General features: G+C 41.4%; 1 protein-coding gene across 3 annotated transcripts in view; it reads left to right on the forward strand.

Annotated features, from left to right (window-relative positions):
* Positions 1–8,577, forward strand: part of LOC120570402 (E3 ubiquitin-protein ligase SH3RF3-like) — a 93,555-nt gene extending 84,978 nt beyond the window's left edge. For 2 of the 3 annotated variants that reach the window (XM_039818722.1, XM_039818724.1), the window contains 3 exons: positions 24–346; positions 6,771–7,144; positions 7,452–8,577. In XM_039818722.1, coding sequence (XP_039674656.1) covers positions 24–346; positions 6,771–7,144; positions 7,452–7,620 — 866 coding nt within the window. In that variant the 3' untranslated portion in view covers positions 7,621–8,577. The remainder of the gene's footprint in view (positions 1–23; positions 347–6,770; positions 7,145–7,451) is intronic. The other variant, XM_039818723.1, reaches the window with a different exon arrangement.
* Positions 8,578–12,895: the final 4,318 nt, after the last annotated feature.

Genomic DNA, 12,895 nt, shown 5'->3' on the forward strand with positions numbered 1-12,895 from the left:
ACGTGTGTTTTTGTCTGTTTTAGTCCACAGTCCTCCTGCTGGAAGCCCAGAGCGCTCCACAGTGGCCCTCTCCCCGCTGCGTCCTCAGAGTTCCTCCCCCTCACGCTGCCCTGGCCAATCGGGTCGTCCTCTCTCCATGGTGTCTCCAGGACCGAGCTTAGGGCCCTCACCCCTCTCATCCCCTGCCTCGAGGCCCCTTCTCCCCCTCTCCTCCCCTCTCTCCTGCCTCACGCCTCCCAACGTGTCAGCGGTGCTTCTCAACGGGGACCTAACTAGTCCCTTGCAGCCATCATCGTCGGGCCCCTCCCACAGCCCCACCCAAGGCGTCCTCGCACCCAAAGAGAAGGTGAGGCTCACCTCAAGAACAACTCCAAAAGCACATTTTAGCTGAGAGTCAATTTTCATTGGCTTGTTTTAAGATGTGTCTTTTTGTACCAATCTTTAAGCGTCATACTGTGAAAAATCCTCTGTGGAAATAGATACTGATACTCCACCATTAGCTGCCTTAATTAACCAGATTTCCATACAAAAGATTTATTGTGTTTTGAGAAACAAGAGAAACTAGCACTTTTTCTCTAATAGAATAATTGGATGTCTTGCTTCTACAATGCAACTTCTATTATTTCCACCTCATCCATAATTAAGAGCTGAATGCAGTAACTTCACACTTGTCTCCCAGAAGGAATTTAAAGAAATCACTCGCCTAAGTACATCAAGACAGGACAGATTATGTGAAAACGGGTTCCTCAAAAATGAAAATCACAACTATTGATCATGAAATAAGTTTCTGAATACTGATTGGTTCAACATTTTTTGCATGCAATTCATGTTTCATTTCAATGAAATAACGCCTTCTGACTAGGTCTGCAGCTAATGATGATTTTCATCATCGTTTAGTCTTATATAATAGTGTACACAGGCATTATAAAATACATCATTTTCTTGATGAATGGATTAGTCATTTAGTCTATAGAATGTGAGAAAATGCCAATTACATTTCTCTAAAGCCCAACCGTCTTCAAATAGCTTATTTTGTCTGATGAACACTCCAAAACCCAGAAAGTTTTGATTGACTACCACATAAAACAGCAGCTCCTCACAACTTAGAAGCTAAAACTATGGAACATTTCGTATTGTTGCTTAAAAAAATTATATAAGGATATAACGATTGATCGATTGTCATAATAGTTGCAGGTTAATTTTTTGTCAATCGAACTGATTGATTAATCAAGTTAATTTTTTCAGCTCTAAATTTATAGTCATTATTAAATGAAATATCCAGAGTCAGGCAACTGGAATTCAATATGGCAAAAACAAATATTGAGTCAGTGTGAGTACACATCTCCATTAAGAGAACACAATCTCTCTTGATTCCAACCACTCAGCTAGTACACATAAAATTAGTGTGAGAAGAAAAATACATGGTGCCACTTTCTTTAGTTGGAGACATTTTGTCATCCTGTAGCTAAAACTCTCCACACGTTTTAATTACCTTTAACACCACATCAGGTGAAAAAAAAAGTGTTTTGTCTTCCAGATTTCACATGGCTTTGTGTATTGGGTTAGGGTTAGCGTGTCTGTATATACCGCAGTAAGTGTCATTCCCCCAGGCAGCTGGCACAAATGCTGAATGCCATCCTATATGTTGTGATATCTGCGGTGTTAAAGCGGTGGATGTTAAATCGGGCTACGCTGACAGTGAAGGATGGCACCGAATGCTCGCTTCTGTCTCAGCTCCATTTGTTTAACTGTTGGCTCCACTGTCTGGGACAGCTAATCTATGGCTAGCTGACAAACAGCTCATTGACTATGGAACAGCAGGCAGCGGCCTTGTTTACATCGTCACACTCAAAGATAGCTTGAAATGGATTCAGGATTATTACTGATATGCTGAATATATATAATAAAGTTGGAACAAGGTAGTTGTATCTGTCATTCTGATATTCAATTTTTTTTTTTGTTATTCCTAAATGAAATGTGAGCCTAAAAAAATCATTGTGGTTTGTTTTGGAATGCTGTCTATAAATACTAAGTGATGACCTGCCTCACCCAGACTGAATGAGCTGCTATGCTACCAAAACAACCTCTCAATATGGATTTGCTTTATTTGTAGCATCCAGTTATGATATAAATGCTGTTTTGGATGCCTTTACACCCTGACAAGATTAAAACTCTGTAAGGAAAACCATAATACGTCTCAGTTTTTAGGCAGGATAACTCAATAGATCACATTTAAAGATACTGTTTTAGTCTCGCACCAAAATATTATATCATCATAGTATCCCTTGAAAAAGATGTTCAGCCTAACCCCTCGTTCACAGCGCTTACTCTAACGTTTTGTGCTTGGCAGAGCCGAAACATCAGGTTTGAAGTCAGTGTGGCGATCAGGCCGCACAGAGTCGGTCTTTGTCACAGAGGAACTGATAAAGCAGCTATGATAACTGTCTGGCAGACACAGTTAGGATAATCTCTGTTCGACACACTGTCTAGAGCGCAGCCAGCGTTACAGACACATATCACGTTGGACATTGAGATGTGTTAGTAGACCGTTTCCAAGAAGTCTAGGCACGCAGGGCAGCTGCCAACTGAAAGGCTGTAGGAAGTGCCTGCAGGATTTCAGAAGGTCCAGAAAAAGTCTAAAAATGTCTTAAAAAACTATGTTTAACTATATTCAACAGTATCTAAGGCTTTGAGCTTAGATTAGAACAATTACACCAAGCAATATATGGAGATCCCATGATCCTTTTTTTTTTATTTCACATATTTACCTCAAACGCATTTAGAGAGCGTTGAGCGTGGGTGAGTAAATGATAAGTAATTAGCTTTGGGGGGTGGACAGAAACTGTGCAAAAACCCCGAGCAATCTTAACACCCCTGCGTCTACTCTGAAAGCTTTAGTTCATAACCTGCTTTTGACAATGAACTCAACATCAGCACCTTATTCTTCCTAGATGTGATTGGTTTTTAAATGTATCTGTTAGTGTGTGCCATTACTTACACACAAACTTTACACACAAACACACACCGGCAAAATGTAAATGCTGTTTATTTAAATACCGGCTTGTAAAAGGAACAAGAGAGGAAGAAAGAAAACACTACAGGCTCCGTTCAGTTCCAGCATCCTGCCATTGTGCTGCAGCGCAAGGCACTCCTCCAAAACTAAATTAGACTTAAAGTGTGAGTGTATGCTGCCATCTGGTGGTTGATTTTGGATCAACAGCAGCAGTTTGACTCACTTGTGTACACAGACACATACATAAACGAGCACACACACACACTCACAGGCAGATTAAGCCTTTAAGCCTGCAGATGAAAGAGGAGAGGGAGTAATTATTCACTTTTTTCTGCTGCTTTCAGTCCCACCTACCTCCCTCCCTCCTTCCTTTCCTCTCTCTCTCTCTACATCCCTCTGTTCTGTCTTTCCACTTTTTCTCTTTCCTCTCCTTCTTTCTGTCCTCCCCTCTACCTCTTTCCCTCTCTGAGTCCATCCTCCTCCATACCTTTCTTCCTCTGTATCTCACCATTTTCTCCCCTTCTATTCATCTTTATTTTTCTCTCCACCTTCTCCTCCCTCTCCCAGAGTAAAATTCAAACAAGCTTTATTTGCATGACAGGAAGGAAATCTATGTTGCCAAAGCAGTGGAACATTTTATATTTACGCTGCACACAGTGAGCATCATTAGATTTACGTAAAAGTAATGTATGTTTTGGGAGGAATAGTTAAACAAAAAGGCTTCACATTCCTAATCCTGTGAGAAAGAATCAGTTGTTGGTATTTAGGGAAATGCATATCTCCAAAGGATCGGTATTTGGAGTGCAAGAGCCAGGATTGCTGTTTGTTTTCTATAGTGGGTCTGCTGAGTCAAAGTGTTTATACTCTTGCTTTGTAAGCACTTTGTTATGCTCTGTCCCATCTCTTTACTAAGACTGGTCATTAGGACTATGAATTGTTATTGAATTCTTTAATCAGATATTGTGATGGTTTTAGTCACTTATACCAAAGATTTGGTGACTGTGTACTTTGTCAGTGTAAATGTATGAGTTTCGTTGTTAGAGGTTCAATGATTGAATTTAGTTCTGAAATTCAGTCTGTTTAGTATATCACTCTTTGGGTTGTAATATTTCTACCAAATTGTCAAAGTCAAAGGTTCTCCTGTTTGGCCCTATTTTTTATAGTTTAGATTTATGGATGTATTACAAGAACTTTTAGATTAGTTAGTCAGACAACACAAGCCATTTTACAATGCTAACTTGAGCTTTCGGAACTTATGGTGGGCATTTGCCACTATTTTTTGCAATTAATTGATTGAAAAAATAATAATAAATGGATAAATCAATTGTTAGTTGCAACCCAAAACCAAAGTAGGTGTACTGGCTGGGTCATTTCTTTCAGAAAATTCCTGAAGTGTTGTGTTTTACGTTTTCCTGAGGTCTGGCTTTTTCTCTGACAGATTATCACTTTGATCCTCTCCATGTCTTCTGACAACTTCTTTTTACAGCAGTCATGAAGCACAGGTTTGCTTTAAGCCTGGTTCAGTAGTTGACTGTATTACGGAGCCATCTGCAAAGGCTTACAAATATGATGTGACAGATGGGCGACAAAATAAGTGATAGCTATATATCAAAAATGTCAACTATATTAAAGAAGTGTTCTTTGTAATGTGATTATAGGTTTAGATTTCCCTCAAATAAGCTCTCAGTGTTGTTTCAGAAATTGTAATGGGCATTATGCAAATCATCAAATGTTTACTGCAGCATGTAGCATCCATCTGATATTTAGAGAAATCATTCATGCTGGAGAGGATGAAAAGAGATGGCTTGAAGTGCTCTCATGTGAAGACAACAGAGAGAAATCATTAATGATCAAGGTAACAATGATTGCACTCACAATGTGAGCAACTGTGATTCACACTAAGACATGCTCTGGAGGTATCTGATGTTAAACAATTAACACAGATGTCATAAGTTAGACTGAAACTGGTAATTATTAAGTTTTTTATTTGGTTCAGTCAGACAGCTCATGTTTGAAATGGAAATATAACAGCAGAACATTGTGTTTGGATGGCCAGACTCATCACTTCCCGCAGTTTGGGTTTCCATGAGATATTGGGGAGTGATGCTAAAGTAGCTTCTGGCCAGAGCCTGCAGATGGATGCTGGGGTGGTGGTGGGGCTGAAAGCAGGCAGCGATACAGGTGTAGGGCAGCAACAGCATTGACAAGGCAGAGATGCTGAATTGTGCAATGTAAATAGACCGCCAAATTAAGCGGGTGTGTTTGGTAAATGATACAGGGAGTGGGGCATGTCACGTGTGTGTACAGCAGTGCAGCTCAAGTTGAGTGCCTGAACTAGCTCGCAGGCATCGGCCCATTTGTGTGTTCCAGACGTTGCAGCACAGGTTCACACTAACATGTTTGTTCCAGTGCCATTTGCATCCTCTGCTATTGCTGCCGCCGTTTCTGTAATGACACTTTGGAGTGTGGAGTCAATTTAATGTACTGTTCAGTTTCAATCACGTGCAGATTACTGAGCAGCCATTCATGCAGCATACGGACTTAGCTGTTGGTCACAGCTCTAGTATTTTGGTCTCTGTCCCACTGACTCTCCCTGACGTGTTGCACATTCACACTTATCCATGCATTTTTAAAAACACTGGCAAGGTGTGCACTGTGGTAAAGTAGTAAAAATTTTGCAGATGTTTTCCATACTGCTACTGAGAAACGATAATATTTGTCACAATTGCTCTGGTTTGGATTAAGTTACACATGATTTCAGCTATACATTTGGACCATCAACACCTCTGTTTTCAAGTCAATTTTATTTCTATAGCCCAATTGTCTCAATTTGTGTGAGTTTTCCTTTTGCTTTTTTTGTAAATCCATTCCATACCGTTGCCATGCCAACTGTCCATCACAGCCTTGAATAGACAGCGTTTTTTGAATGTAAAAAAAGAAAAAAAAATGTTGCTTGATCCAGCAGCCCATGTATAAAAGAAACAGATGGCTGAAAGGCAGAGACAGAGCTGATACGGAGGCTTCATGCATCTACAGAGAAAAATGTAATTATGCTCAGGCATGCTCAGTATTGATCCACGTTGTCATCACTAAGACGGTAAAATCAGGACAAGCAGCAGACGAAACAAAGCTGTTTTGTCGTTCTGGTATCACACAGAGTCTGACTGGATGGACAGTGCTGTACAGCCCGGTAACCACCGTATGCTTGTTTGTATCTTGTTTCTTTTATGAATACACACACAAACAGAAATGTAAAAACAACAATTTGTGGTTTTACAGGAAGGTACCATGTAATCACAGTCAGACGCTGCACAGAAATAAGGGGTGGGGGGGGGGGGTGCAATGTATGCCGTGTCCTTTCAACATAAACGACACCAAAGCAGCGGATATAAAAGACATGTCTCGGTCAATCAGAATTCCTGAGACTTTGTCAATATGAATATTGAAAGGAGAACAGCTCACCTTGCTTTACTGTCTGCCCTCTGATGCTTTTATTAACAAAAAATAAGCCCTGACATAAGGAAATATTTTTTTGTGTAGTGTGTACATTTGTGGTCTGTGGTCTCTTTATGTAGAGACGAGAAAAGGTATTGTTTACACAGACACCGTTTTCATTACCATCTTGTCACTTTCCAAAATGACTGTTCAAGACTTTATTCCTGTGCAGCTTACCGGCCTCTGTGTTTGTTTGTTCCTCCCTTTCTCTCCATCTCTTCTTTTTATCTCCCTCCTGCTCTTCACTCCGTCCATCCCTCAGAAGGAGAGGAAAGCAGGAGGTTTATTAAAGCTCTTGTCGGGTGCGGCAGCCAAAAAGAAACCTCGCTCGCCTCCCTCGTCCCCGCCCACCCACGACCCCTCGCTATCTGGCCACGGCGCCGTGGCCACCGACCCTGCCCACCATCCTCACCACCATCACCACCACGCCCGCTCAGGTTCCTGTCCGATGGCGTCGCAGGGGCGAGCCGGCTCCTGTCCGATCGAGAGTGAGATGGCGGGGGCCATTGGACTGGAGCCTCTGCACAGGAAGTCCGGTTCCCTGGATACCAACTTCCCCCTGTCGCCCCCCGCGACGCGCGCTAGCAACGCTCTGATGGTCCTCCGGCCTGAACCCAAACCCCTGTCCAGAGAGAGGTGTGCACACACACACACACACACACACACACACACCGTACATCGTTATAATAATCCTGCTCCTAATATTGTTAATAACCTTAATCAAGGTGACAGTTTTCAGCTGGAAGCCTATAAGCCAGGTATTAGCGAGGTAGGTCGAGGGAACATATTGATGGGTCAGGATCCCAGAGAATCCCAGGGTTGATATTTTCGTTTTTCCAAAAAAAAAAAGAAAAAACACACTGCTGTCTATATTAGGGAACATATTGACACTCTCCACTCATACCTGCACTATGTGTGTTAAAACTGTCTCTGTGTGTGGCAGGTATCGTGTGGTGGTGCCCTACCCGCCCCAGAGCGAGGCCGAGATCGAGCTGCGGGAAGGCGACGTAGTGTTTGTGCACAAGAAGAGGGAGGACGGCTGGTACAAAGGCACCCTGCAGAGGACGGGACAGACCGGCCTATTTCCCAGCAGCTTCGTCGAGAGCTTCTGAAATGGAAGAAGTGGACAAAAGAACAAAACACTGTTCCTGTTTTTGAGTTACAAAACACACACACACACACACACAAACACACACACACAAGCTTTACAGCTACATACATATGAAGAATGGACTGAAATTGGTTTCTAAGAATTATACTTTTGGATTGAAGACGGACATTGCAAAAAGAAAGCTGCTTTGATGATAGTCAGAATGCTTTCTCTAGAAGTGGAATCTGTCAAGAAACATCGATTTAATGAAATTAAAACTTAATAAATTCTGGCACAAAACATCAATAATAGTAAATGTCTTCAGAAACCCATATCAGTCCAACTAATTCACACACACACACACACACACACACACACACACACATAGAGGAAAGCTAGCCCCCACTTTGACCAGCCACACAGGAATCAGGGCAACGGTTGGATCAGACAATCGGTTGTCTGGACCCGTGATGTTGACTACTGAAGGCACACAGACTCAAAGAACACAGAAGGACAAACCCTGCCTCCCAGTTCTCCTCCTCGGCACCATCCACCAGCAAACCCTAGCACAAAAAGCATTAACTTTGCTTTCCTCTGAGACCTCAGAACTTAAATTCGGGTGCTTTCCTCGTTTGAAAAGTGCAGATTTATCGCCAGGTGATGAGGGAAGTGTGTGTCCAGTCCAGGATCATTGTAAACACATCTCCGTGTCTAGTTTGTGACAACAAGCACATATGTTTCATACCAACCCAATATATGTTTATAACAGTGCATGTAGCATTATTATGTTTTTCTATATATGTTGAAATAGACGTTTGTGTTGTCCCAAACTAGTCATGCTGTGATGATCTGTCACAAAACTAAAGGTGCAAAAAGTAAAACACAACTAAGGTTAATTATTCTTCTATTTATACATCTTACATACATTTATACAGCCATTTGTTTTATTAGAATTTGTCCTTTATAGACCACCCCCCCCCCCCACACACACACACACACACACACACACACACACACACAACTGGGTTAAAGTGAATAAAGTGGCTTGCTGAATGTAGGAAGAAACAAAAAAGTTACGCCACAACTCTTTAAACTATTTCAGCTCATTTGTTTTGGGATCTTTTAAGTGGGATTATAGAGACAAAGAATGCATTTGGTAATGTTCTACACAATCTGCCAATATATCTACATATACAGTATTTTACACTCAGTTATTATTTATTTGACAAACGGGATTTCCGTTGCTACTTGTCACATCCTTTTAACCATGAAAGAATATATAGTCAGTAATGCAGAGATCAGAAAGACATATATATTCTTGCTAACAATAATCCCTCTTCCTCAGCCTTTTCTGAGATACTGTTGAGAGTTTTTGTCTGACTGCAGCAATATTGTGAAACCAAATGTGTGTGTGTGGATTCGATGCTCACGGGAGAATGTACGGGGAGGGCAGAACACCTGAAGGCAGGGACGCAAGAGTCTCATCACACAACTGCCAACCTTTGACAACAACTTTTCCTCTGATCTTATCGACACCTAACAAGTATTTTTGTACGGCTTCAGTGAGTGTACAGTCAGTCTGCTTTGTGAATTTCTACGTCCTGAGTGTGTGAAATCCAGGCTTGTATAGTTTACATCCAGCCACAACCATCTACCTTGTTTCCCTGTTTCTGGAGATAGAAGCACAGCGAAACTCAGAGCTTGACTCGCTAACTGTGTGTGTGTGTGTGTGTGTGTGTGTGTGTGTGTGTGTGTGTGTGTGTGTGTGTGTGTGTGTGTGTGTGTGTGTCAGAGAGTAATACTGGCCATGTATTAGTGAAAGAACAGAGTTAACTAAATGGTTTTCCTGCTGTTTTTTTTTTTGTTGTTGTTGTTGTTTTTTAACTAGGCCAGAGTGAAGCACAAACAACTAGCCATGTGCACACCGGCGAAGCTCACTCATTGGCTGAGCACACAGATGTCTAATTGGCTTTAATTGGGTCACAGCCAGGTGAGAGTCTATAATTGGCTAAGCACACTTGAATCTTCTGGGTGGTGAACTGCATTTTGTAACTACAAATACAAAATTCTACTTTTTGAAATGTTTTATGCCCATATGATGTGAGCGCAGAATTAAAAACCCAGACATGAGACTTTGCTACAAGCTCTCCACAGACTTACAGAAAACAAGCACAAAATGTTTTGGGTCAAAATTGCAGACACGGAATCTGACTCAAAAATGCTGTTCAATGCGACAGGTTTTCTCTCACAAGTTTAATGGTCTGAAAATGTTGTTACATTATTTTGTCCATGTAATTATTGTACGTGTAATACTTCTTAGTGAAACAGAAAAAGAGGGTTAGCAATATTTTGTTGCAAAAAAAAATGTTAAAGTGCTCATATTATGCTTTTTCCCCTTTCCTTTATTGTGTTATATATCTTTGTGCATGTTATAGGTTTACAAAGTGAAAAAAGCCCAAAGTCCACCCCAAAGGGACTTACCATCTGTTCCACTGTTCACAAACTGCTCCAAACAGCTCTGTTGTAGTCCAGCCTTTACTTCAGAGACAAACGTGCGTCACTTTGTAACACGTTATAATGCAGTACTTGCTGCGCATGTGCGACTCCCAACAAAGATGGTACAGAAGTGAGATGTCTCACTCTGTAGCTAAAACAGAGAGCTCAACACACAGGGTGAAAAGAGGAGCTGCAGTACAACAAATATTGTGGTATTTTCTGAAAATTAAACCACATAAACCTATTCCGCTACAACCTCTAAATACAATTATGAACCTGAAAATGAGCATAATATGAGCACTTTAAATTGAATGTTTTCATGTTTTTCTTTTATTTGAAGTGGAGGTTGCCTGTCATTGAGTTTGGCAGTTTGTACCTGTAAAGGTTGTGTTTTTTTTTCTCCCCACTATTCGATTGTGGGGGCGGGGGGGGAAAGAACTCGACCCCGATCCCTTAAACTGTGAAGGAAAGTGAGCAAAACCATGAAACGGAAATAGACTTTACAAAGTGATTACAGCATGGTCTGCGATCCTCTCCTGGCTGCTGGCAGTGCAGCATGGGTAATCCTGTGCGTCTGGAGCAACAGATGAAACCAAAAACCCTCTGCGATTTAGATTAAGATTTATCTTGGTCACATACTCAAACACACACACACACACACACACACACATACAGTAAAAGACTAGGGCTAGTCTGACAAATATCGCTTTTCCACTTAGAATCACGGATATGAAGCAGTCGCTTTGATTCTTTCCATTTTTACTGTTTAAATGACCATTCTTGTCTGTTTATTTAATCCTGTTCCACGCGAGTGTACGAAGCTAGGCTTTTTGTGGGGCTTTTTGGGTCAGCCAAGTAAAAATGCCAGTTTTTTTTGCCATGAAAATTAAATGTCAAATTTCAGCAGAAGAATTTGTTATTGGAAGCTTCAGTCCAAAAGTATCTGCATTGGCCTTCAAAACCTGTCAGTCAAATCCTAGTGCCTACAAATGCACACACGCACACACACACACACACACAGGTTTGTGGCACTATCTTTGTGGGGACCCGTCATTGACATAATGCATTCCCTAGCCCCTTACCCTAACCTTAACGATCACAACTGAATGCTTAACGTTAACCTTAACCTTTACCCTAACCATAACCTAATTCTAACCCTAATCCTAAAACCAAGTCTTAACCCTCAAACAGCCTTTTAAACTTGTGGGGTCCCGCATTTTGGCCCCACAAAGCTGTCAGGACCCCACAAGTATACTGGACTCCTGGTTTTTGGACCCCACGAATATAGTTAAACAAACGCACACACATATATATATATATACACACACACACAAAAAGTAGTTACATCAGGCAGACCAATCTATATTTTGGTCTCTTCCTTACTTTGTTACGAGTACGATGAGCCTGCCAGTTGTTTTTCTCGCAGCTCTGCTTCGTTTGACTCAATGACAAAAAACCAGCAGATTCCACAACAGCTGTGCACAGACCTCGAGCAAGGTTCCCCTCATCTGTTTGTACGAGGACTCTAATTTCTACCGAGTCAAACTTAAGCACAAGTCCTCATTTGTGTCTGGGATCCAAGGATCTCGACGGTCTTATTTTGTTTTCACGAGATTGATGCTGTGAGGAGAAGAGTTTACAACAGTCAAAACATCAGGAATAAAAAAAAAACAGTGGTCACTTTACAGAGAACACCTTAAACTGCTGGTTTCACAGATGTTTTCATGTCGTTTGTGTTTGATTTACGTGACGTAAGCTTGTCTTTTGACCTGGTTGTAAATACCACTTGAGAACTCATGGTGATGACTTGGAAAATTGTGAACAAGCCATCAACAGCAGTGGTAATTTAATTTTCCATTGGACATGAACACAGAACAAAACATTGCACATACCATTTTTTTTTTTATTGGACTTGATAACAAATGACAAATTTTTCCTTCCAGGAAGCCTGAGAACTCACTCTGCCATCTTGAATTAGATGTCGGCCATATTTGTTCCTATGGATACTTGTGTGTATAAGTGTGTGTGTGTGTGTGTGTGTGTGTGTGCGCGCGCGCGCGCGCGTGCTTGCGAGGGAACGGGGCCTCTGTATGTAGCTCTTTACATAAAAAAAGGAACTTTATGAAAAGGTTTGGTGCGGCGTGGACGCTCACGCCTCATCAGGACTGATTGGGGTTGAAAAACAGCGCTACAGCTAGGGGAAAAAAAAGAAAGTATATATATTATTCTATATTGTGCAGAATATTTATAGGCCTTTTGTGCCATTGAAGTCATGCTCTGCGCTGGCCATGCAGCGCTCTCTACCATGTGATCATTATACATCGTCTTGTACCGATGACCCGTGGTTGATTTGATTGTTTTTCATGTCAGGTGCATTTTTCGCAATAAATGCCTTTTGTTTTAAAACTTGATTTCCAGTGTCTTCTTTAGCATCTGCCTGCAGCTTTATAATACAGAAAACACAGGCACATAGGAAGCAATACACGCTTGTGTACTCTGATGCGTGACAAAAACATGACCTGTAGCCTACTATCCATTAGGATTTCACAGTTGCCCTTTGGAGGATTCATCCCGAGAATCATATTATATCCTGCTCTAATTAGAATTATCTGCTCACACAATGTGCTCATTATGCACTTCTAAAGCCTCATGAGCAACACTCGAGGTACAGCCGTCTGACGGAGTGTATTACTCTCCGTATCATTACAGACATGCTAGTAAAGGATTTTTCAAAAAAATAAAGCCGATACTCTGTCTTTGTATAATTCCCTCCATCTTCTCCCTTCTTTCTCTCCCTCTGT

Source organism: Perca fluviatilis, chromosome 12 (genome assembly GCF_010015445.1).
Source record: "Perca fluviatilis chromosome 12, GENO_Pfluv_1.0, whole genome shotgun sequence".
NCBI lineage: Eukaryota > Metazoa > Chordata > Actinopteri > Perciformes > Percidae > Perca > Perca fluviatilis.